At 31.2% G+C, this 25866-nt stretch overlaps 3 protein-coding genes across 4 annotated transcripts; 1 reads left to right on the top strand and 2 right to left on the bottom strand.

Moving 5' to 3' along the window:
- Positions 1 to 1362: 1362 nt before the first annotated feature.
- Positions 1363 to 25444, bottom strand: LOC115886077. 2 transcript variants are annotated; one of them, XM_030905117.1, is made up of 5 exons: positions 25260 to 25444; positions 4807 to 4999; positions 4658 to 4746; positions 1649 to 2884; positions 1363 to 1546 (listed from the first exon to the last, which is right to left on the bottom strand). In XM_030905117.1, exons 1-5 carry the CDS (start codon positions 25284 to 25286, stop codon positions 1433 to 1435), a joined length of 1659 nt encoding a protein of 552 aa, XP_030760977.1. In that variant the 5' UTR covers positions 25287 to 25444; the 3' UTR covers positions 1363 to 1432. The 2 variants fall into 2 exon arrangements, with proteins under 2 accessions (XP_030760977.1, XP_030760979.1); XM_030905119.1 differs by lacking the exon at positions 25260 to 25444 and adding an exon at positions 12350 to 12392.
- On the bottom strand, positions 9542 to 11404 carry LOC115886078 (serine/threonine-protein kinase RIO1). The gene is made up of 2 exons (XM_030905120.1): positions 10072 to 11404; positions 9542 to 10017 (listed from the first exon to the last, which is right to left on the bottom strand). Exons 1-2 carry the CDS (start codon positions 11248 to 11250, stop codon positions 9598 to 9600), a joined length of 1599 nt encoding a protein of 532 aa, XP_030760980.1. The 5' UTR covers positions 11251 to 11404; the 3' UTR covers positions 9542 to 9597.
- On the top strand, positions 17552 to 22761 carry LOC115886079 (larval cuticle protein A3A-like). The gene is given in 4 exon segments (XM_030905121.1): positions 17552 to 17657; positions 20080 to 20353; positions 22352 to 22429; positions 22432 to 22761. Coding segments are annotated over 4 exon segments (603 nt in total). The 5' UTR covers positions 17552 to 17645; the 3' UTR covers positions 22671 to 22761.
- Positions 25445 to 25866: the final 422 nt, after the last annotated feature.

Here is a 25866-nt window from a genome sequence, read left to right as displayed (position 1 = left end):
GACCCCGATCGAGATCGATTCGGTTACCCAGTAGTAATGGGTCGATCCCGCAACTTTGATCCCGCGGAATCTCAGAGGGATCCCGCAAATGCGGGATTGCATTCCCTATCCCTCATATTATCTAAAAAAATATTTAATAAACAAACTTAAACTATAAATCTGATATCGAGCTCTATTTTGTAAAGCTAAGTCACTATGGATATCATTTAAAAACTTTTTTTTTAAATAAATATCTAACAATTTTTAACACAATATAGAAAAATTAAAAATTATTAACTAAAATTTAGTGTGAAACTATTTCTTGTTGCCAGAGTATCCGTTTTAAATATTACAGTTGAGGATTGGAACATGGATCCTTTGGTGTTACAACAGCAAATTAAAACATTAATTCACCACAATACACCAAAACACTTTCGTTTTGCACTTAGCCAAACGCGCGTCCAGCGGATATAAGTAAATTGGTTTGGTGTATTGTAGTGAATATACAGGGTGTTTCAAAACAAATGCGAAAAACTTCAGGGGGTGATTCCTTGTTCAAAATAAAGGGGAGTTTGCTTTATAAACGTTGGGTCAAAATTCAACCATTAGGGAGATATCGCGGTAAAAAGATGGCGCAAAAATAATGTTTTTATTTTTTATCTTGAAAACGAAAAGAGAGAGACTAATGAAATTTTATGGAAGCATTACTGTTATGAAAACACACTTTCTGGTAATTTTTTCACTTTTTTAAAATGAGTGGAAGGGGTTGAAATAAACTACCCCTATCATACTTGGTAACGAAATTTAAAGAAAAATCTTATCAAACACATGCAAAAAAATTAATTTGGATAGTTTAGTTTGTTTAGAAACTTTTTTATCTCTTGTGTTTTTTTAATAAAACTCACCGATTTGAAATTAAAAAATAAAATGTAAATCTTTACATGTCAGGACAAAACACATTTTTAGATAAAGAATCTTAGAAAGAGAATAACGATAATAATAATCATCTAGATAATAACATATTGCGGTAGAGTAATGTCAAATAAAATAATATTAGAAACATCCTAAAAAGTAACACCGGCCGACTAGATTTTTTCCTAAAAAAATTACAGCAGCCCACTAGAATGACAGGGGTAGTTTATTTCAACCCCTTCCACTCATTTCAAAAAAGTGAAAAAATTACCAGAAAGGGTGTTTTCATAACAGTAATGCTTCCATAAAATTTCATTAGTCTATCTCTTTTCGTTTTCAAGATAAAAAATAAAAACTTTATTTTTCCGCTATATCTTTGTACCGCGATATCTCCCTAATGGTTGACTTTTCACCCAACGTTTATAAAGCAAACTCCCGTTTATTTTGAACAAGGAATCACCCCCTGAAGTTTTTCGCATTTGTTTTGAAACACCCTGTATATGTTTTATTTTGCTTTTTGGTCCGTTTTAAAACTAACCTACTATTTATAAACAGTTTGGAGCAAGTTTCTTTTCCTTAAATTGATGGGTTTATAGGAATGTTGATAGACAGTAGCCAGCCTCCAGTGTTCAGGGTAATCGTCCCGTTTATAATTCTGCAAAGAAAAAGGTGGAACTAAACTATGAATAGCATAGCCCAACATCCTATATGGACCTTTTTGTTTAGGTACTCTAATTCTGCAGCTACTTTTACTTACGTATTTTTGTGGTACGCCTGCTTTAAACGCCGTTTTATATTCGGTGTTCAGTTTTCGATCGCCCGGCAACTTTTTAAGCTCGCAAGCCACGCAAAGACGTTTGCCGATTTTTTTGCAGGAATGCTGGTCGCAAGGGTGCAATACATGTTTCTCCGTACCCCTTAAATTAGGAGTACTGCGATGAAAACCTTTGGCTTTGTCTTTTAGGGATGGTGCACTACTTTTGGTACTTTTTTCAGAAGCGCTACACGATGATTTCTCTTGATACTCGTGATGAAGGTCGTGTGCGCTTTTGGCTCGTTTTTTACCTTCCTCAGATGTCCCACTGCGGGTACCGCTGCTTTTAGGTACTAAGCTAGTACGCGGTCGATCAAAAATGAAATCTTTGGCTTGTCCGCCTTTGCCGCCATGTTCGAATATCGGTCCACAAGCATGTACCCCGTCACATTTCGGGACGTTTTCGCATTCGTCTTTTGGCGTGTGAACCAGGGAGAACACAGCGGGTGCTTGCGATCCGTTAGAACCGTCAATGTGAAGCGGCAATTTCGGCTCATCCTCTGGATCGGCCGGGGACAAGTCCCAACACAAAGCCAAATCGATCGGTTTTACTTTATTCTGCTTGATAAATCGCCATTTTTTATCAAAACTGTTTGCCGTACTCGGCCTGTCTTCATCATACATCTGTTTTATGTTATGATGAGCGCAGGTTTTCGGGCGGTACACTTTCAATTTAGTGCATTTTGTAGGGCCGTAACCTGGGTAACCCTTCCAGCCCACTCCGCAAGCAAAATTCTTGTCGTCCAGCATTAAGCCGGGATCGCAATTTTGTTTTCTTTGCATTTGTAATTTGCGATAAATCGAATCGGTTATAGTGTCGGGTAAAGGGTTATGTTCCAAGTTCTCTTTATGAAGTTTTTTTGCCAGGTTAAAATTCGATATAGCGTTTAGGATAGGAGTAAAAAATTTATTTTTTTGTAGATCGTTCTCTTTTTCACATTGCGTACCCACCATGACCTCAGTATTATCTATAACGTCCTGAACCTGTTCGGACAGGGATGGTTCGGGCAATGGAGAAATTCTAGAAAAATCATCTCTGTATTTAGGGTATCCGCTGGAAGGTTTTCGTTGGTTAGCGTTAAAGCGATTTTGTGCTAACTGTGTATGACTATTTAAGCGATCTTTTTCTTCCGTCAAATCCCCGGGAACGTAAGGAACTATCTCATTTTTCTCTTGATCCTACAAAACAGATTATGTTATAATTGACAGTACATAGGTACCATTGCGATAAAAAAAGAGTAGTAAAACAAAATATGATTTAATCTGCTGGTCTATAATAAAATATTAAAAATTGCCCATTTTTAAAAGGTAGGAAAATTTTTTATACTTTCGCCACGTATACCTACCAATTATTACCAAATTCATGGTAACGCCTAAAAAGTTAGGTGGCATATTGTACTGTTTTCATAGTGACGACGATATCCACTTCTCGATATCCTTACCCAAGTAGCATTTTCACGACTTGCGACCACATGTTTACTAAACACAACGTTGGATTAGCTACAAAAAATAGTTAGCTCCCTACCTTGGGTATTAAAATAAATTTAAACGTTTTTATAACGTTGTGCCGACGTTGGACTAGTACTACAGCAAAGTAGAAGCTTCTGCGACGTCGAATAAACGTTGTCTTGTAACCTTTTTTGCTTAAGTGATCTTTAGGTGATTTGGACAACGTAGTTACAACGTTGGATAATATAGAGTTTTCCGACGTCAGTTTCAGGACCTATTCCAACGTTATGCAAACGTCGTCTGTTTTACTAATTCCAACGTTGTTTAGATTTCCTTATTCTTACGTTGGTAGGACGTAGAGTCACTACCTTTTTGCAACTGTATTGAACCATAACCTTAAATCTTAAATTTTCAATTCATTGTTCTGTTCAGTCAGACAGTTCAGTGCTGTTTTTGTTTTTATAAAAAAAAAACTTAATTAAAATGGGACATAAGAAAGGTACATATAAAACTAAATTTAAATATACATCGACATATATTACCGACACTTCCTCGTTTATTTAGATTATAGAGGGCGGCACAAGCTAGACTCTAGAATGACTAAATTAGGCAATCTTGCGACTAGTATACTACCTGTTAAGGCCGAACTGCGACTTTATTAGTCCAGTATGCGACTACTCGAACTACTCCATCTTAATCTCCAAAACAACAAAGTTAAAGCCGCCATGTTGTTAAATAAGAAAATGTTTCGTTCTTAAAATAGCAATTCCTGCTTTTTGAATACATTAACTTGAAATATTTGACCCTAAAAAATACGCGGAAACAATTTTTTCGAATGCGAATAAATTATTCTCATTTTACTAAAAAAAAAATTCAAGAAAATTTTTAAAACTTCTTTAATTTCAAGGCCCATTAGTATTTTTTAAAGTAGAAACAATACATTTATCAATAAAGTTGTTTGCGTTTAACTTTTTACCTTGGGTAACGAGTTACAGAGTCGGTTAAAGTGTTTCAATAATTATGATCTTCAAACATCCTCCACACTTAAATACTTTTGTTTTGTTTTCCTTCACTGCCATCTGACATATGTCTCTAACTAAATTATAAATATAATATTTTTACTATAATTATCCCAATTTAGGATAAAACGCGACTTAGACGCATATTAGTTTTGTATTTCTGTGAATTAGGATTTTAAACAACGTTGCAGTTTGTACTAAATTAGGCTGCTAGCCAACGTCGGTATCCAACGTCGTTTCGACCCAAAATTTTTTCTCCAAACTAGTGTAGACTAGGGTTGGCACGAGGTTGTGCCAACGTTGCGCCCCGACGTTTGGTCGCGTGACACAACGTTGTCCCAACGTCCAAATGCTGCTTGGGTATAGACCAGGAGTTCTATCTGGGACTACTAATTCTTGTACTACTTTTTTTTTATCGCAGTGGTACAAAGCGTTCCAAAACAGTTCTATATCGGGTTTATACAGGGTGAGTCTTTTTTTTTACCTCAATATTGCTTGAATATTCCTGCTGATTTTTTATCACTTCATTTTTATTCTTCGAATTTTCAGAGAATGTATTGTTCAATATTTGGGCTAAAAAACATTATTTTTATACAGCGATAAATGATTTAAGAAATTAAATGTCCTTCATACCTGTATCAGCATCTATTTTCTTCGGTAAATTCAATAGAGGTTTTCTTTTGACTCTTTTTATTTCCGGAACTAGAAAACGTCCTCTTTCATTTGCTATAATTTTGGTACTTCCTGTACGATTTATTGGTGTTAGAGTACATCGTTTTGGAACCTCCCAATTTCTTAATGTTTTTGGTTTATAGGCTGATTCAAACTAAAGTTTAAACTTGATTAAAGGGAATGCATAGACATAACGTTATATTTTTAGTTTTTGTCAGGTAACACATTAAACCTGCGGTTTTATCAATATTACAGCAATGTGTTTAATGAAGTTGAATCGAAAAAACATGGAATTTTACTGCAAAATTATATTTTTTATGGTTTAAACTTTAATAATATTAAACAAGCAAAGTTAATTGTGAAAATAGTAATAATAATTGTTATAAATATTTAATTTATAAATTGTCTGTAAATTTGTATTATGCATTTTATACATTATTTTGCGAAATTGTGGGTAAAATATAAGATTTTCAAAAGTCGCTTATAAAGTTGCTGCGTTTTTTCGTCTACATACAATATGTTCCAACTGAGCAGGTAAGACTGACAGGTAAAACCACAGGTAAAACGTTACATGTAGGCAGGGCTTAAAATACCAATATAGTAATATACAGGCTGGTCCGAATTGTATTCGGGAAACTTCGGCAGTTTATTCTGCAGGTAAAAAAATAGGTAAAAAATTTGTATTAATTTGTGTCCTAAAATGCTTCGTTTCGAAGATACAGGGTGTAGAAATTTCATTTATATTAACGTTGGTTCCAATTTGTAACCCTGGCGTTTTAATTGTAAATGGTAATACTAATATAGAATGTTCATTTACCTAAGTCTTTAATTATGCAAATAAATAATAATATAGAATATTAAATTGGGGTCACACAAAATCAAGGCCCGCTTCGATACAAAGATAAAAAACCCTTAATACTTCTCTCATTCATAGAAATAAATGCCAGCATTTTTTTAAGTTCATAGCTAATTATGATTTCCATTTAAAAAATTATGTTTTTTATTATTTCTGACAAAAAGAGCAAGTATAGAAAAAAACTGACTACGCCACTGGATTTTGCATAAAAAAGTGCCTCAAGAACGTTTTTACAGAATTTTATTATTCCGCGAAACACAAAAGTTATGGGCAATTTTCCAAATGGTAAAAAATTCAAAAAGACCCCGTATCTCGGTTGGCAGTGAAAACATGAACAGGCGGTTTATGCCATTAAGCGTTTCTCAGAAATCGAGTCCATGACATCTATGTCGGTTTTGCTCTACCTATCTGATTGTCTCTGTTAAAAACCAATTTCGACCACCCTGTACAATATGCTGCCGAAGTTTCTCGAATAGAATTCGGACCACCCTGTATACAGTATATTCTTCTTAGACAAGGAAAGAGAGGGGACAGCTAACACGCATATTCATCAGTGAAAAATTTTCGAGGCCAAAATTTGATCGGCGGCCATACTTTGGTGACAAGATTTCGAGGTGACACCAAGCGAATTTTTATGCTTTTTGTGAATACTGTTTTGTTTTAAATTTATAAACTGTGTTGTTTAGTATGGTGAAATGTTCAGCGTATGGCTGCAAAGGCCGAAGCGAAAAAAAAGTGGCTGGAATTACATTGCACAGGTAAAAATCGACACACAACTTTTGTTATGTGGTCATAAAATGTACATTTTTTTCATTATTGCAGTAAAAATATGTAAAATGCTTTTAATATGTCTTGTACCACATCCTAACAAAACTATTTTTAATAATTCCAAGTAGTATTTTCAATATCCTGTATCATAATTAATGTTTGAAACTATAAATAATGCTACTCAGCATGGATTTCTCCAGTGGCGTAGGGAATTATAATTAGAGAAATACAATTTCTGCAATAAACATTTTTTTACATATTTTACATGTAAAAAATTGTAAGTATAAAGTATTGTTATCAAATAGTAAAATAATTGTAAACTATAAAACTATAAAAAAAATTAAAAATTCTAGTGATAAAAATCTATATATATATAGTTGTTATATAAAACTTAAATTTACCTGCCAAGATATGCTGGGGGTGGACAAACTTGTGGTGGGCTACTTGTTACTATATTTTTTTAAATATTCTTTCAAAAAATTTGCTAATTTAGGTGTATAATAACAGTTTCAGTAAGTAATTAATAAAAATTTAAAAATAAATAAAATAATCCAAAGCTTCTAGAATTGTATTTTTTTTTGTGGAAAATTAGAATATTCTTATGTTTGAAGGTAACAAATATTAAAAATTACATTATTCATCGAATCCGTACGCAAGTGTGAAGGGGATTGGCTAGATTCATTATTATACCGTATGATCGAAAAAAAACGACGTCCAGTTGGCTTGTAAATGACGATCGACGACATTCCCCATATAATTTTACATATAAAATAACAGCGATCTTCATTTCATACCCATCGCTGACGCCGTCTTTTTTCGATGTATAGTTTTTATGTCATTTTATATGGGGAATGTCATCGATCGTAATTTACAAGCCAACTGGACGTCGTTTTTTTTTCGATTATACGGTATAATAATGAATCTAGCCAATTCCCTTCACACTTTCTTACGGATTCAATCTTTGAATAAGAAGACTAAGGAAGGAGCATATCAAAAATCTTAGGTACACCGCGATGGGCCTCAAATATGGCCGACTTAAATTCCGGTTTATCAGTGTCGTTCTAATTTTATTTAAAAAATGTAAAACTATGATGTAGGGTAGACGTGGGGTAGACTCAATAATTTGTTGTTTTATTTTACGTTGTGAATAAATGTTGGTAGTTATTAAAATTGTTATAAAAATATATTATTCTAATAAAAATAGATAAGTTATAATAAGTATTTATTAACACAAACATCCGATACGCTACTGAAGCAGGTAAGTCAAATTAACGTATCTAAATTCTTTGACATCTAATCTTTGACAATCTTGCAAGAAAAATATATAATTTAGTTAATTTAAGTGAATTTCATAAATGATCGGTTTACTACACGTATGTATATTATATAGTCACTTACTAGCGAAAAGTTGTTCCATTATTTCACTCAATTTTTGCCGAGATCTACCGCACGCTACACAACCAACTATTTTAGAGTCTTTTTCGATAAATCGCGACAGTGTCACTGTTAATTTAAGTTCTGCCACAATTTCAATCTAGATTTACTACCTTACTTTTACAACTATCAGTAGTAGAATAAATAATAAATAACATAAAATAAGCTCCGTAAAGACTGACAAATCCACAAAATTTCAAATCAAATTCAAATGTGTCAAATGAATCGTCAAACAGAACTGTCAAGAATCCCCACCCTAGAGAGCTTTTATGGTGGCTTTTCCGCCCACCATGCATGAATACATGGATAGCATTATGCTCCTTCCTTAGTCTTCTTATTCAAAGGATTCAATGAATAATGTAATTTTTAATATTCATTTGTGAAATTGTCATTTCCAAACAAACAAGACGCTGTGTTTTTCGATCATACAGTATATATGTATATACACGTTTAAAACATATGTTATTACATAGATAATCAGTCTACTGTGACTGTTAAATAAATTTTACAATATTTTAAAATACAAAATTGTATATGCATTACTCAAAAATGAACGATATATTAGTTTACGTTTTAATATATAATAATATTTTGTACCGTCTAGGTACAAGCTAATTTCTGATGTTACGCCATTGGAGAATTTCGCGTGGTGACAACTTGCCTCACTTTCAGCTGCCGTGTTACCTGTCCCCTCTCTTTCCTTGTCTAATATATTCCTGGATTGTCTTAAAGCCCCGTTCTCAGAACAGCGACTGTCGCCAGCGACACGTCAAGAGGACCAATGAGATTTGTACAAAATTCAAACAGCTGTCAATTTTAAATTTAGTACAGCTCCCATTGGTCGTTTGAAGTGTCAATCAGTGTCGCTGTCGACACGACGCAGTTCTGAGAACGGGGCTTAACAAAAGGAAAAACTTTTTTCTAATTGACATTTTGAGAAAAATGCATTCTTCATAAAAAGTTTTGTCAGTTCTAAAATGGGTTAAATCCTATGGTTAATCCCGTTTATACTTTTTCAAATTTCCGTACCGTTTTAGATAAAATTAAAAAAAAACATGAAAATATAATTAAATTTTTCTCGTCCTAAAAATCAAAACGCGTTTCCAGCGTAATATAATTTCGTTTTCATTCTTTGATAGATTATAATATTTAATTGATAGAATTTTAATTAACGTCACATTTTTTGCAGTTTTTAAACGTTAAAAAAGAACAAAATTTGGTTCAATGCTCCGCAAAGGGTGATATAGTTACAGGAAAATGTGATACTTTAACAACAGCTACAAATATGACCGTTAATGAAAATTAATAATTAACTATCTATCCTGTATCTATCAAAGAATGAAATTGAAAGACTATTACCATAGAAACGCCTATCGATTTTTAGGACAGGAAAAAATTCAATTGTATTTTCATGTTTTTTTTTTAATTTTCTCTAAAACGATACGGAAATTTGGAACAGTACAAACGGGATTAACGATTTTAGAAGAAGCAACATTTTTTATGAAACATTTTTCTCAAAAAATTTCAATAAGACGGTATTTCTTCCTGTAAAGACAATCCAAGGACATAGTGTATATAGTAATCCAGCTGAATTTTTTCTAAAAAAATTAGGTGTTAAATAGATAATACTATGCTGATTAAATAAAAATGATTTATTATTCACATATCACATATGATATCAATAATAAAACAAATTATTTCTTAGTAGCCTTCTCTTTCCTTTTTTTAACATATTTTTTAACTTTGGTTTTTCTTTTATCTGCCTGTGCCATTTTGACTGCCTTCTTCCTAGCTTTCTTCTCCTCTAATGTTTCGTGTTTAGGTCTTGAGGAATCCACAAATCTTCCTTTCTCTTGTAAATCATCTTCATTAGAACTATCATCATCACTTATACATGTATCTGACGAATTATTCTGCTCAACAGTATCACTTTCAATTTTAAGGATTTCCGGTTGTTGAACTGTACCACTTAAATCGGATTTTAATCCTACTAGTGTTTTATAAATTAAATCATTAACTAAACCTTGTTTAGCTTGATTAATGTCTCTTTCAAAATCTATTACTTCTGTCAGCCTTTGTGGTATATAAGCTTGCTTAAATACTTCCTCATCAACCTTTAAAGATTAGAAATAAAATATAATTAGAACTACTTGATTTTAACCTAATACCTGTTCATTTGATGATAACTCAGTTTTCATTGCAGCATTTTCGGAGAGTTTAGTCAAACAGTCTTCTAAATTATCATCGCTTATTGATGGGTCTGTTATAAAATCAAACAAATCCTTAATACCCATGACAGCTACACCTTTTTTCTTAAAGAAATCCGTAATGTTAGTACAATCTTTTCTTAGAAATTCCAGAGCATGAGGATGATCATGCTCCACACTTTGTGAAACGTCAATTATGTAAATTTCACCGTTATGATATAACATGTTAAACTCAGACAAGTCTGCATGGACAAGTTTGCATTTATTATAAATCTTCCACATTATTATTACTGTATCTCTGTATAGCTCTCTGGCTTTTGATTGGGTTAGTTCGACATCTTTTAATTTAGGAGCTGGCCATCGATCTTTTCCAATAAAAGACATAACTAATACGTGGGATCGTAATAAAACTGGTTCAGGTACATTTATTCCAGAAGTGTACATTCTAACCAAATTTCTCATTTCTTTTTCTGCCCACGTTCGTACCATTTTTCTAGGATTGCTTCTACAATAGCCATGTCGAAATCTAAATTCTCCCGTGACATATTTATCTCTATCTTTAAAGACAAGTATGGATGTTTTATAAATTTTAATTGCGTAATCTGTCCCATTTTTGGAAGGGGCAAAATACACATTAGCTTCCTTTCCTGTTGAAATGCAACCGTTCACTTCCGCAACAATTCCCCTGTTAAGGATCTTAAACAAAATCATTCTTGTACGTGGATCCATAACCTGTTCTACAGTTGCTCTATCGTGTTTATCTTTAGTTCTTTTCCTATCACTGTCCATTTTCTTTTCGTTCATTAATAAGTGACTAACGGCATTATTAGATAAGGTCGACACTTCGAACTTTTCTACGTTAATTTTATTGGAGTACTTTTTGAACAAGTTGTCTGATGGTTGAAACGTACTGATTTTGTTAGAGGACTGTTGTTGATTTGAATTGTTTCGTCCACTATAACTATTGTTGGCGTTTACACGCCAATCTTCGCCAAAATATTCGTCGTCGCTATAATCGTAACTTTCTTCAGAAAATGAATCGTTTTCGGCAATATCCTGAATCGTCAGGTTTTTAATTCGCTCTTCTTCACTATCTATATCAGCAAAGAGCTCCTCTTCTGTTAATAAAGAGGGATCCATTTTCGATAGTTAACACTTGAAAGAAATAAAAACACTAATTGTTTAGAAAAGTAAATATTTAAAACATTTTATTTTTTAAATCATCTCAAAAGAAGCGTGAAAACAATCTCAGAGTAAAATAAGGTTATGTTGGATGTTGGGTTTCTGACTTTGACAACTGACAAAATTATAAAATAAAATCATATATAAAAAAAACGTAACTTATTTACTTATATGTTTATTTCTACTTCACGTATATGCATTTATGTTATCTTTATTGTATTATATAAACTATTTAAATATAATATATTCCCAATACGATAATGATACTATACCGATACAAAAATTATAAAAAAATGATATTCTGTAATCTGTAAAAAATTTAGGCAACTAAAAATACATAAATATTTACTTTTAAGCAAAAAATTCAAAAGCAACGTTAAAAATATAAGTCCCTTTATGTGTTTATTTGTTAACTCTTTCAGATTAATACCTGTTATGCCTGAAAGGTGTCAAGGAGAGTTTAAAACGTTCGAAGAATTAATTAAATTAATGCTTTCACTACTTAATATGTTTACCAGGATTATTATATGATTATTACATTAATGTTACGCGAAAAAAGACAATTCAGCTGGATTAATTTTTGGGATTGTGTGGCTAAATATAAGGTTCAATAAATACCTGTTACACACGTGTTCCATGTAAACATCGAAATACATTTCAAAAGAACAAAAAGAAGAGAAAAATATGAACTTCCGATTTTGCAAAACTAGATCTAGATACGGAATTTTTCAATTTACGCGATTTGGCAAGGATTAAATGACGATATCGCCTGAAGACGTTGGCTGGTAGTTGATTGATTTTCTTCTAGTAAACTAAATTCACTAGCGGGAAATAAAGGAAATTTATTATTGAGGACGGTCTGCTCGGCATTTTCAACACAGACGCAAAAGATATAATGGAGCAATGAATGAATCGGAGCGCACGCGAACTTTTTGCAGGTCGATCAGGAATTTAACTAAAATTATTAGTTTCTCGATGATAAATTAGTTTTTTAAATTAATGTAGTTACAGAGGGGGGTCGCAAAATATTCGCCATAAATAATATGTCTACCTATACCTTTTGTGGTTGTGGCGGGTTCATTTCTTCAAGAAATCTTGGGTATATAGACATTTCGTCACTGAAACAGAAATCTAAAAAAATTTAAAAATAATCTTTTTTTGTAAAATGCCACTCCGTAGAATTTAAACGGAAACCATTGTCAGTTATTTATTTTATATTTAGCTCATGTCATTACGACCCATTAAAAAAATTGTCAGTTCGTAAACTAAACTATTTTTAGATACAGGATGGTATAGAATTTTCTATTTTTTTTCATAATCATTCTAATATTTATTATACATACAGGGTGGGGCAACTCATCCGCCTCGGTTAATTATACGAAAACGAAAAGATCTGGAAACAAAATATTTTATGGGCATATGTGGGGAGGCAATGTGCACAATTTAAAATTATTATTAATTAGGCGCCCTTATCATATCAGGCACAGAATAAAAATAGCTTTAATTTGATATACAGGCTTGTTCACCACGTACGACACGGAGTATTGTAGCTAAACGATGAGATTTTTACAAATTGTAAGTTTGGGTTTCGTTGAAGGACTATTAGAGCTACAATTTAAAAATATTTTTACAAGATACAGAGTGTCCCAAATAAATAAAAAATATCAAAGTTGTATTTTTTTAAATGGAACACCCTGTATATTATTACATTTTTAGTTTCTACGATTAAAATAAAGGTAAATTTGATTAAGGTTTATTATACTTAAACTTTACCGTTTTTGAAATATTTTCAATTTTGTGAAATTGTAGTCAAAATTTTAAAGCTTCATTTCTCCAAGGGTATCAATGTTTTTAATACTAAATATTTAATGAAGTTTATTTATTGATCAGTTATTGTGTTGCAATAATAAAAATAATAGTACCTTATACACAGTGTCTAAAAATTTATTTTAAATAATTATTAGCTTCAAACGGCAATAACTTCTTTAATTTAAATGGAATGCCCTATATATTTTAGGAGAATCAGATGCACAATTAAATTGTCTATCAAATTGTATTATACCATTTTTTACCTATCCCTTCAAGTTTTCGTAGAAAATGCATTTTCTTCTAAATTAGACCTCATTTATCAATATATCTATGGAATATTGACATTTTAGATTGTTTTTAAAGCAACAAATGTACAAAATGTACAGACTAGTAATATTATCGTTTTTAGCAAAACGATAATATTACTAGCCCATTTGTATGCAAAAAGAAAACTATTTAAATCTTTATAAAAGGGTATACCATTAATTAAATATAACACCATTATTTCCGCCCATATACTAATTAATGACATACTTAATTGTGTTCGCTAATAAATTATTATAAATAAATGTGGATTTTTGAGTCAGAAATCAATATAATAATAAGTTATCAAATTAAAGCCTTTGTTGTTATAAATAAGCATTTATTAAAAAATGAAATATCATTTTTAAGATGTTACTTTTTATCACACTGTCTAATGCCCATGCAAAATTCAGTTTTTTAGTATTTGGAGCAATTATTATTAATCAACGCAAACAGTCAGTTAATGTAGTTTGAATACTGGAATCATATTAATTGGTCCTCTTTAACAAATATTTAAACAGTTTTTTTTTATTTTTTAATGAAATAAACGAATTATATCGACATATTAGTATCTGTACTCTTTAAAAATGTGGTACATCTTTAAAAATAATCTAAAATGTCAATAGTCCATGGGTATATTGATAAATAAGTTCTAAATTACAAGAAAATGTATTTTCCACAGAAACTTAAAGAGATAGGTAAAAAATGGTATAATATAATTTGATAGACAATTAAATTGTGCATCTGATTCTCGTAAAATATACAGGGTGTTCCATTTAAATAAAACAAGTTATTGCCGTTTGAAGCTAATAATTATTTAAAATAAATTTTTAGACACTCTGTATAAGGTAGTATTATTTTTATAATTGCAACACAATAACTGATCAGTAAATAAACTTCAGTAAATATTTAGTTTTAAAAACTTTGATACCCTTGGAGAAATGAAGCCTTAAAATTTTTACAGCAATTTCACAAAATTGAAAATATTTCAAAAACGGTAAGTTTTAAGTATAATAAATCTTATCAAGGCCCTTACCTTTATTTTAATCGTAGAAACTAAAAATGTAATAATATACAGGGTGTTCCATTTAAAAAAATACAACTTTGATATTTTTTACTTATTTGGGACACTCTGTATCTTGTAAAATTATTTTTAAATTGTACCTCTAATAGTCCTTCATCGAACCCAAAACTTACAATTTGTAAAAATCTCATCGTTTAGCTACAATACTCCGTGTCGTATGTGGTGAACAACCCTGTATAGTTTGAAATTAACATTTGAATCTGGTTCGATTTATTTAAAAAAATACAGGGTGTTGTATTTGAAATTATAAGTTTTTATGTAAAATAAATATTTAAAATAGACCAGCAATTTTTGATACTCTGTATACATTAAACGAAGCAACCAAATTTTTCAGTAAAGTTTATTTCTTTGACTTAAAAATCAGCACAAGAATTAATTATGAAAAGCAATGTAGAGTGTGTTGACAATCTTTTTTATTATACCATGCTTATTTAAATATCTTTAAATATCTTAAAAACCAAAGCTTGTAAACATTTATTTTGTGGCCAAGGATCCAAATAAAATAAAATAAAATATACCGCGGGCGTTCCATAAGAAAAAATATAACTTTGGTGTGGATCTTAGTTCCGATATACCCTGTATATTTCAAAATAATTTTAAATTATACACATATGCCGTCCTACATATTATACCGATAAACTATTTTGTTTCTATATCTTTACGTTTTATCGTTTATATCATTACGTGGCTAATGAGTTGCTAATCTTGTTTTACGTCTTCTATGCATCGAAATGCCTTTTTTGGCAACAATATTATTTATTTCAACCAGTGGCATCCATACAGGTTTTACGTATTGAATATTTTTAAAGAGAATCCCTATTTGCGGCCACTTTTTGATAGGCGCCCTTATAATATCAGGCACAGAATAAAAATAGCTTTAGTTTGATATATAAATGATCAAAAAATTTTATGAGCGTAATATCGTCTCCAAAATCAGTTATTATTATGACAGTTGCGGCAACTTTTTGATAGGCACCCTGTTAATAGTTAAAAGTGTTATTCTCCTATTCAGAAATATAAGTAAAAATTATAGTGGATTCATTTAAGCCCTTATCGGATACAAACCTCGTAATTCATTTCCTGTGAACGAATTTTTATAAAACTTTTTGCATTGTATTTTTAATAAGATATATTACAAAGTTTACCCATTTAAATTCGTTGCTTTCACTTTGGTATTTAAATAAACACACATATACAAATGCATACATACAAGATGGCTCCGTATTCCGCAAAAGCTCTGTATCAGGATTCCTATTTGAGATTTTTACTAAAAAACCTTTTACAAAATATTTGTTTAATGGTAGTTAACATTTCAAAAATATTTTTATAGATTTACAGGGTGAGTCAAATATATATCTATATTTGTTTAGTTCAGTGAATTTGCTATAAAATTCCGGTTCCAAAAATACCATAGAGTATACTAAGTGGTTTTTGAATTATGACCATAACCATGAGGACGTCAATCTAGATGTCCAGGAACCTTCGTATAAGAACTAGCTTCTTCGAGACGATCGACTTATTGTAAGTTTACCGCTAAGGAACCGCCGTTTGCCAGCTTTTCAAATTGACAATGAATTGCACTTAAGAAACGTACATATTAACTAACGGACTATAAGAAGAAGATTAAATAAAGCAAATCTTATGCTTCGGGACCAGAACTTACCTACTAGATATGTTGACTTGGCCCAAAAGCAAAGGCATATGGTCTTAATGTAAAAATTACGAAAAAATGTTAGTGTCTTCTTCAAAAGCGAATATTTCCTACAAAAATAAAGCTAATGAGATGAACCAAAAAACAAACCATCGAGAAAGGATCTATCTAGATGATAAAATGATTTTTAAATTTCTTGCTGTTTTACCATATTCCACAGGGTGTTTCAAACTTTCACCAAAATACCCACATTTTGTTTTCCCTCGTATAATTAACAGATGGGGAGTTTCATTTTTAATTTAGAAAGAGATATTAAAAAGTGAATTAATTTGGCTATACACTGCTTAAAAATCATCAAAATCGGCCCATTAAAACAAAATATATTAACCTTTTAAACACATCAAAGTTTTAAGGTGCCCATTTTTCGTGCCGGTGAATATATTTCAAAAACTATACATTTTTTAGTCATATACTTTTCTAATGAAACAAACCTTTATTTTATTAGTAGAATCCAAAAATCAATTAATATATAGGGTGTTCCATTACAAAAAACATAACTTTGATGTGTAACTTTTTTGGGGGACACCCTGTAGAACTCTACATAATTTTAGAAAATGCTTTAAATTGGCTTACATAATCTCACAAAATTTCACTTCAATACAAACTTTTGTTCTCCTTGCAAAAACCGCGTCGTATATGTCGCGCCACCCTGTATAATTCGATTTCCATCAAAATTTCAATGATTAGAATATAAGCAGAATAGGTACAGTTTATGCATTTATATCAATAAATTTACTTAGGAAACAAATTAAAAAAATCAAAAAATTAAGAAGGAAATAAATAAGAAGTTACTAAAATTACTAAAATAAAAAATTAAAAGCAACGGAAAAAAATGGGTAAACATTTTAGTATTTTATCTATAAAACACAATACAGAAGGTTCCACATTAATACATTCACAGTAATTGAATTCCCAGGTAAAAGTCTCTGGGCACTCCATTGTTAGGGTTTAATTAATAATACGATGAGCGTAATAATTCTGCAGCGGGATTCTGTGCAAGAAGAAGTTTTTTTCTTAAAATAGGGCCAAAAATCTGTTTCTGTGGCTATAATCCGATAATTATCGTCTGAAGACCCGTCATCACGTCGCTGATTCATATTACAAAACCGAAATATATTTAATATATGGCACACCGGGGTGTTACAATTAAAGCTGCTCGCCATGAATATATTAACATATTAAAATATCGACCATTTGAGATCCGCACCTTGCATTGTAACTTATTGCGAGTTGCGTAATCGTTTTATGTAACGCGGGATTCGTAAAGAGTAGATTTTGATAGCCCACCCATTAAAAGGCTTCTGGTCCGGTCGAGCCGGTCCAGATTCGCAACTTCATACACGCTCCACTTTTTTTCGTATATAAAGAATTAAAACGCGGTCAGGATCACCACAACATCAGTTTGTCTTCTACAGTGTTATCATAAGACTCAGCATTAAAACAGACATGGCTTTTAAAGTAAGTTTAATCATTGTGTATTAGTTTTTTAGAGACGTGATCACGTTTAGTGTGCCATCTCTTGTGGGAAGATTCCTCGTTACTTAAGAAAGAAAAAATAAGATTTATTTTTCATATTAACATAGGCCCGATTCTACTTTGTTTCGTAGCTACAGGGGGGTAAAAATTTCATTTTTTTTTTCGATTTATTATCATTTTCTTTTAAATGCTTTTCGCGATTCGAATGAAATTTTGAGGGTAAAAGTTACTATAAGTGTTACATATTTTAATGTTATATGGGTTTTCACTGGAATATTTGTCTCAAAAAACATGTACGCCACTGACTTTTTTTCCTCTTGTTAGAAAAATTGTGAAGGCCATCTAATAATGCCAATAACGCACATATCTTAATCAAAAATACAGTGTGTCCACGGATTGTCTGAAAGTCTCAACTATACTTGTAAACTTGTTTATTTTCGATTTTTCGAAAAAAGTCATTCTTCGTAATTTTTTTTCTTTTTATTTAAATATGATTGAAGTTGCGAAATATAAATTTTAATATACAGGGTGCTTAAAAAATGTAAAATTGGAGATATGAAAATTTAAAATTCTCGTTTGAAACATTAAAGTGAAAGAGCATTGAAAAACAATTTGAAATGGCAAATAATTTTTTTATGCGAGTTTTAGTTACTAAGATATTTGATATTAAAAATACACTTATTAAAGGGGATTTTTTAATTAAATGTAACAAAAAATCTATTAAACTTAATACAGGAAGGTACATTTAATTTAATTAATTAAAATTATTTGGCATTTCAAATTGTCTGATCGAAAAGTCTGATCGAGATTCTCCAATCTTAATATCTCCAATTTTACATTTTTTAAGCTCCCTGTAGATTAAAATTTATATTTCGCAACTTCAATCATATTTAAATAGCAAGCAAAAAAAGTTACGAAGAATGACTTTTTTTCGAAAAATCGAAAATAAACAAGTTTACAAGTATAGTTAAGACAATCCGTGGACACACTGTATATTATATAAAATAAAAATAAAATTAATAAATAATATATTTAATTCAGTTTATTATTATATTTTGTTAAACTTTTTTTATTTTTTTTTCTTATTTTTTTTATGTTAAACTTTTTTTATTTTTTTTATTATTTTTGTTTTTTATAACTCTGACGTACACAGTGCTACCTACAGCAAATTTACCAAAAAGGTAATGGCATTTAAGATAATTACAAAAGACGTATTTTTTAAAAGTTCTAACATTCTGTAACTTGAATTTGAAAACTATGCATTCCCGCACCCTTTTTTATAGAAACTTTTGAATGAGTACTATTAGAATTGGATTAAGGTAAATTAATTAATTATAGTTGTCATTTAATAGTACCTAAATAATTAATAAGTTATTGAATATTGTAATAATACTATAATTAACCTTCTAATTGATTACTTTATTTTACTTTAATTCATATTAATTTGTATTTGTAAATACATCTTAAGATTTCCGATGTAGGAATGAGTTTTCAATAATAATAAAGCACTAAATAGGTAAATTTCTGAAATGGCAACTTCATTTGACAGTTATCTTTTACCTTGACTGGTGCTCATAAGTAAATACAGGGCCATAAGAAAGGAGAAATATTTAAAAAGAAATCGGCGATAACTCGTAAACGAGCTAATCAAAAATATCTAAAGTTATTCTTTTGAATGTGGGTTTTAGTGCTCTTCAATAAACCTAAATAGAATTATTCTTTAAAATAATTAGGGAAGCCAATAATTGACCCCATTAAAATTTACATGGGATTTTCTATGTCCCGTCCGACGATGCAACACCCGGTATAGTATTTATTAGGTTATGTAAACCTATATTAACCTCACTAAATTTAGTAGTTTTTTCTTAACTTAGTCAGTCACGACTAAACCTCGTGTTTTTTGAAATAAAAAAATATACACATATATAAATTCTTTGGATATTTTATTAGAGATTTTCATAAAATTTAAATTTTTCTCCCCATAATTACCACAGAATACAAGAAAAACAAATCGTATAGTGCATTAGCTTTATTGCCGAGTAATTAATCGAAAAAATATCAATATATATGATGACAAAACATGTAAATGCCTATAGAAACTATAAAAAGAAAGTGCAATTTTACAGGGTGTTCCTTAATGACTTGCTAATATTTAAGGGGATGATTCTTGGTCCTATGCTAAGAGAAAAACTTCATATGAATGTATTTCCTAAAAACATCTTAATTTCTGAGATACAGGAATTGAATGTAATTATTTACCGGTGGTAAATTTTTCTAATTTTTTTTTTCAAAATAACTCTGATTTTATTATATATATCTTTATGAAACTTAATACACGTCTTCTATGCATCAAAATTATTACTTTAATCTTATTATTAATAATCTTTATTATTTTTTTCTTCAGTTTATCGTTTTTGTGGCTGTTTGCTCGTACGCTAATGCCGGATTCGTTCCTGGGCCCGCTCCAGTAGCGTACGCTGCCGGCCCAGCTCCCTTAGCCTATGCCGCCCCTGTAGCTAAAGCAGTGGTAGCCGCTCCAGGTGAGGACTATGACCCCAATCCCCAATACAGTTACGGATACGATGTCCAGGATGGGCTCACCGGAGACAGCAAAACTCAGAGCGAAACTAGAAACGGAGATGTTGTGCAAGGAAGCTATTCAGTAGTCGATCCCGATGGTACGTATAAGAAATCAAGATATACAGGGTGGTCCGGACTGTATTCCGGAAACTTCGGCAGCATATTCTGCAGATAAAAATAAGTAAAAAAGTTCGTATAAATATATGTCCTGAAATGCTTATAGTTTCGGAGATACAGGGTGTGGAACTTTCAGTTTTATTCCGATTTTTTCCAAATAATTTCTGAACTAATATCGATATTTGGATGAAAATTGGTGTGTGGGAGTTTTTTGACATGAGAAATTTGATTTTGGTGTCAATATGACTCCTGTTTATAGAGGGCGCCACCAACGTTTGTTTCAACCTTTGAATAAGAAGACTAAGGAAGGAGCATAATGATATCCATGTATTCATGCATGGTGGGCGGAAAAAGCACTCTAGGGTGGGGATCCTTGACAGTTCTGTTTGACGATTCATTTGACACATTTGAATTTGATTTGAAATTTTGTGGATTTGTCAGTCTTTACGGAGCTTATTTTATGTTATTTATTATTTATTCTACTACTGATAGTTGTATAAAGGTAGTAAATCTAGATGGAAATTGTGGGAGAACTTAAATTAACAGTGACACTATCGCGATTTATCGAAAAAGACTCTAAAATAGTTGGTTGTGTAGCGTGCAGTAGATCTCGGCAAAAATTGAGTGAAATAATGGAACAACTTTTCGTTAGTAAGTGACTATATAATATACATACGTGTAGTAAACCGATCATTTATGAAATTCACTTACTTTTATTTATTACTTGTCAAAGAATTTAGATACGTTAATTTGACTTACCTGCTTCAGTAGCGTATCGGATGTTTGTGTTAATAAATACTTATTATAACTTATCTATTTTTATTAGAATTATATATTTTTATAACAATTTTAATAACTACCAACATTTATTCACAACGTAAAATAAAACAACAAATTATTGAGTCTACCCCACGTCTACCCTACATCATAGTTTTACATTTTTTAAATAAAATTAGAACGACACTGATAAACCGGAATTTAAGTCGGCCATATTTGAGGCCCATCGCGGTGTACCTAAGATTTTTGATATGCTCCTTCCTTAGTCTTCTTATTCAAAGGTTTCAACTGTTTTGAAGAGTTATAACTTTTCGTCCGTACCAGTATAAATCTACCGTACTATAATAAAAAAAATAAAAAAAACAAATGATATACTCATACGAAAATAATTAAAAAATTTATTGTTGTCCTTGGTAAATTTTTCAAAAAGAGTATAAAAATTGCCTTCTATGTACAGCTGGTTCCATCCAATAAAATTGAATACGCTTTAAAACATATTTTTATTATTTCGGGCAGTATATTCTATGATTTAGAATTTTTTAGAATTTAGAATGAGTGGGAGGGGGGTTAATCACTTCGACCTTACAGATCCACAATAACCCCCTTTCTCAAAATCATAACTCAATATACACTGCCCCTGGGCTTTAAAAAAAGCCAGTATCTAGGACAGTTTTTATAGAGGGTAGTTCTCCATCTCCAATATCAGTCGTATTCATTTTTTTTGGAACCAGCTGTACCTAACAGTCAACAAAGGATATGTATCCAAAATCGTCTGGGATTCTTTCTTTTTTGATATTTCCTCCTAAGGTACAATAAACCAAAGAGATATCTTCTATTTGATGTAGTAACAAACATCTTTCTTTTGCGGTGAAAAAATATCTACTGATAAACTGTACCGGTGCCGATAATTGCCGGAACGTGTGAAAGACATCACCGACACGGTGCCGACGCCGGGGATAGCCCCGGCAACGGCTCCGGCTTTGCCGGTGTGTGTGCAAACGCTCTAACGCTAGGGTCCACCTCGCTGGGCTTAGCGAGACTCCATCTCATGGCTGACAGGTTTGACAGACTCACTGGATAGCATTTCAGATTTTATAAATTACATATAGGTCGCCTGCCACTGGTTCTTAGACTAAAAACAATCAATGGCGTCTGATTTCTTATTTAAATTATAACTGTCTAAAATCTTTCTCTTTTTTAAGGCACCAAAAGGACCGTGGAATACACTGCCGATCCAGTAAATGGTTTCAACGCTGTCGTACACAAAGAACCGCTTGCCGTAAAGCTATCGCTGCTCCAGCTGTGGCCAAAGTAGCTGCTCCGGTAGCTTACGCTGCTCCGGCTGCTTATGCCCACCCAGCCGCTTATGCCCAGCCGGCAGCTTATGCCCACCCGGCCGCTTATGCCCACCCGGCCGCTTATGCCCACCCGGCCGCTTATGCCCAACCAGCTGCTTATGCTGCGGCTCCCGCAATTACTAAAGTATCTTACGCCGCACCAGCTATCGCTTACCACCACTGAAGAGAGTTTTAACTGACTGTTATTGTGATTCTGTAAATTATTATTAAATAGTTGTTATTTATTTTTTATATGACTGAATAAAAGTCGATGAAAACAACTGTGTCTTATTTCAAATATTTATAAATCAATTTTATACATGATACGATGTTAGTGTTTTTTACTTTTAATTTATCATCATTCATTCATTTTCATTCAGCATACGGAATAATAAAATTGCTGTATATCTGTGTATCTACAGGAAAAAATCTGATTTTCTTTATTTTTTTAAAAAAATTATGATTTTTTCCAACCCTGGTTTAAACTAAGAAAGTTTGCACAATGGTGTGCAAAAAATCTCCGATCTAGATATTGTAGTTCTCTAAAATCTTTTAATGCACACTTAGTCTGGAAAACTCTGTATATTTGTTAACAATAATACCGTATGATCGAACGGCATCCAGTTGGCTGAGAAATAACGATCGATGACATTTCTCATATACAGGGTTGTTCACCACATACGACTCGGAGTATTTTAGCTAAACGATTAGATTTTTACAAATTGTAAGTTTTGAGTTCGTTGAAGGACTATTAGAGCTACAATTTAAAAATAATTTTACAAGATAGATAGTGTCCCAAATAAGTAAAAAAGATTACAGTTACATTTTTTTAAATGGAACACCCTGTATATTATTTTATTTTTAGATTCTACGATTAAGGTAAATTTGATTAAGGTTTATCACACTTAAACCTTACAGTTTTTTAAATATTTTCAATTTTGTGAAATTACAGTAAAAAAATTAAGGCTTCATTTCTCCAAGGGTATCAAAGTTTTTAATACTAAATATTTACTGAAGATTATTTACTGATCAGATATTGTGTTGCAATAATAAAAATTATACTACCTTTTTATTTAATTATACAGAGTGTCCAAAAATTTATATTAAATAATTACTAGCTTTAAACGGCAATAACTTGTTTAATTTAAGTAGAACACCCTGTATATTTTACGAGAATCAGAAGCACAATTTAATTTTCTATCAAATTGTATTACCACTTCTTACCTATCTCTTCAAATTAATAATTTAGACCTCATTTATCAATATACCCATGGAATATTGACATTTTAGATTATTTTTAAAGATGGAACAAATTTTCAAAGGGTAGAAATACTAAAATTGTCGATTTAGTTCGCTTATTAAAAAAAAAAAAAAACTTTAAATATTTTTTTGTTAAAGAGGACCATTTAATATGATCCCAGTATTCAAACTACATTAATTGATTGTTTACGTTGATTAATAATAATAGCTCAAAATACTAAAAAACTGAATTTTGTATGTGTATTAGACAGTGTGGTGAAAAGTAACATCTTATAAATTTGAATTCATTTTTTGACGAATGCTTATTTATAAAAACAGAAAAGTTTATTTTTATAACTTATTATTATATTGATTCTTCTGAGTCAAATCCACATTTATTTAGAATAATTTATTAATTAAAAAATAAATTAAGCATGTAATTATCTAATTTTTGGGCGGATATAATGGTGGTTTATTTAATTGGTATACTCTTTTACAAAGATTTAAATAGTTTCCTTTTTGTAAACAAAAGGGCTTGCAATATTATTATTTTTACTACCTGTACATTTTGCACATATGTTGCTTTAAAAAATCTAAAATGTCTAAATTATAAGAAAATGCATTTTCTACAAAAACATGAAGAGATAGGTAAAAAATAATATAATACAATTTGATAGAAAATTAAATTGTGCATATAATTCACGTAAAATATACAGGGTGTTCCATTTAAATTAAACAAGTTATTGCCGTTTAAAGATAGTAATTATTTAATATAAATTTTTGGACACTCTGTATAAGGTAGCATAATTTTTATTATTGCAACACCAATATCTGATCAATAAATAATCGTCAGTAAATATTTAATATTAAAAACATTGATACCCTTGGAGAAATGAGGCTTTAATTTTTTTATTGCAATTTCACAAAATTGAAAATATTTCAAAAACGGTAAGCTTTAAGTGTGATAAACCTTAATCAAATTTACCTTTATTTCAATCGTAGAACGTAGTAGAATCTGAAAATAGAATAATATACAGGGTGTTCCATTTAAAAAAAACATTACTGTAATATTTTTTACTTATTTGGGACACTCTGTATGTTGTAAAAATATTTTTAAATTGTAGCTCTAATAGTCCTTCAACGAACCCAAAATTTACAATTCGTAAAAATCTAATCGTTTAGCTACAATACTCCGTGTGGTATGTGGTGAACAACCCTGTAAAATGACAGCGATCTTCGTTTCATAGCCATAGCTGACGCCGTTTTTGTTTTGATCATACGGTAAAACACAAAATGAATATTAAAAATAAATTAAGTTTTTGGAATATCTGATGACATTAATACGAAATTAGCGCTCTCACTTTTCAACGTCAATAAATACCGATACCGTGCGAGACCTCTCAATAACAAAACTTGCAAAGTCGATACCTTCTTTCCTTATACATCTATCAGATTCCTTTTCAACCTTGAATTCGCTCTTTCTCCCAAATAGGGAAACCTTAAATCTACTACAATAGAACATACACCGTCTTACCTGATTCGCATGAAAATTTATGGACATTTTAATAATCTCTGCCGGGGAACATCCTAAAAAAAATTCTTTTGCGCACGGAGAAACATCAGAAATGCCGTAATCTATGTAATTATAAAAGGGACATTTTCTGGATACCTATATAGATACGCGCGGAGCTTCGAAATTCGAATCGATTGACGGAATTAGCACATTGATAAACAAGGCCGGGGCCGGGCGCTACCACCGATCCCTTGGATACTATAATATTGTTTGATTTGATTTCCTAGACAACACCTAAAATGTGCATTTTGATGCATGTAGGTCAGACGAGTGTGTTACGGAATCCAAAATACAGATTAGAGCCTTGTAACGGAATTGTTTTCCATTAAACTTTAACGTAGCTATATGACGGTTTATAGCTACGTTATTTGTGGGTATGAAAAAATGGGATTGATTGTGTGTGTAATATATTATACCGATCATATACAGGGTTGTTCACCACATACGACGCGGAGTATTGTAAATAACTGTAATCGAAACGATTAGATTTTTACAAATTGTAAGTTTTGGGTTCGTTGAAGGACTATTAGAGCTACAATTTAAAAATATTTTTACAAGATACAGAGTG

This window comes from Sitophilus oryzae, unplaced genomic scaffold (assembly GCF_002938485.1).
Source record: "Sitophilus oryzae breed Bouriz unplaced genomic scaffold, Soryzae_2.0 scaffold_467_pilon_pilon, whole genome shotgun sequence".
Classification (NCBI taxonomy): Eukaryota; Metazoa; Arthropoda; class Insecta; order Coleoptera; family Curculionidae; genus Sitophilus; species Sitophilus oryzae.
This window is presented reverse-complemented; position numbering and strand designations above follow the sequence as displayed.

Bases quoted from the DNA above. Each gene is read 5' to 3' on its own strand.
- LOC115886078 (XM_030905120.1), bottom strand. From the start codon at position 11,250: ATGGATCCCTCTTTATTAACAGAAGAGGAGCTCTTTGCTGATATAGAT. The intron at 10,018-10,071 runs GTATTAGGTTAA...TAATCTTTAAAG, and splicing joins AGTTATCATCAAATGAACAG to GTTGATGAGGAAGTATTTAA.
- LOC115886077 (XM_030905117.1), bottom strand. From the start codon at position 25,286: ATGTCCATAAATTTTCATGCGAATCAG. The intron at 5,000-25,259 runs GTAAGACGGTGT...TTTAAACTTTAG, and splicing joins TAAATTTTCATGCGAATCAG to TTTGAATCAGCCTATAAACC. The intron at 2,885-4,657 runs GTAAAAAAAAAG...TCTGTTTTGTAG, and splicing joins AATATTCAAGCAATATTGAG to GATCAAGAGAAAAATGAGAT.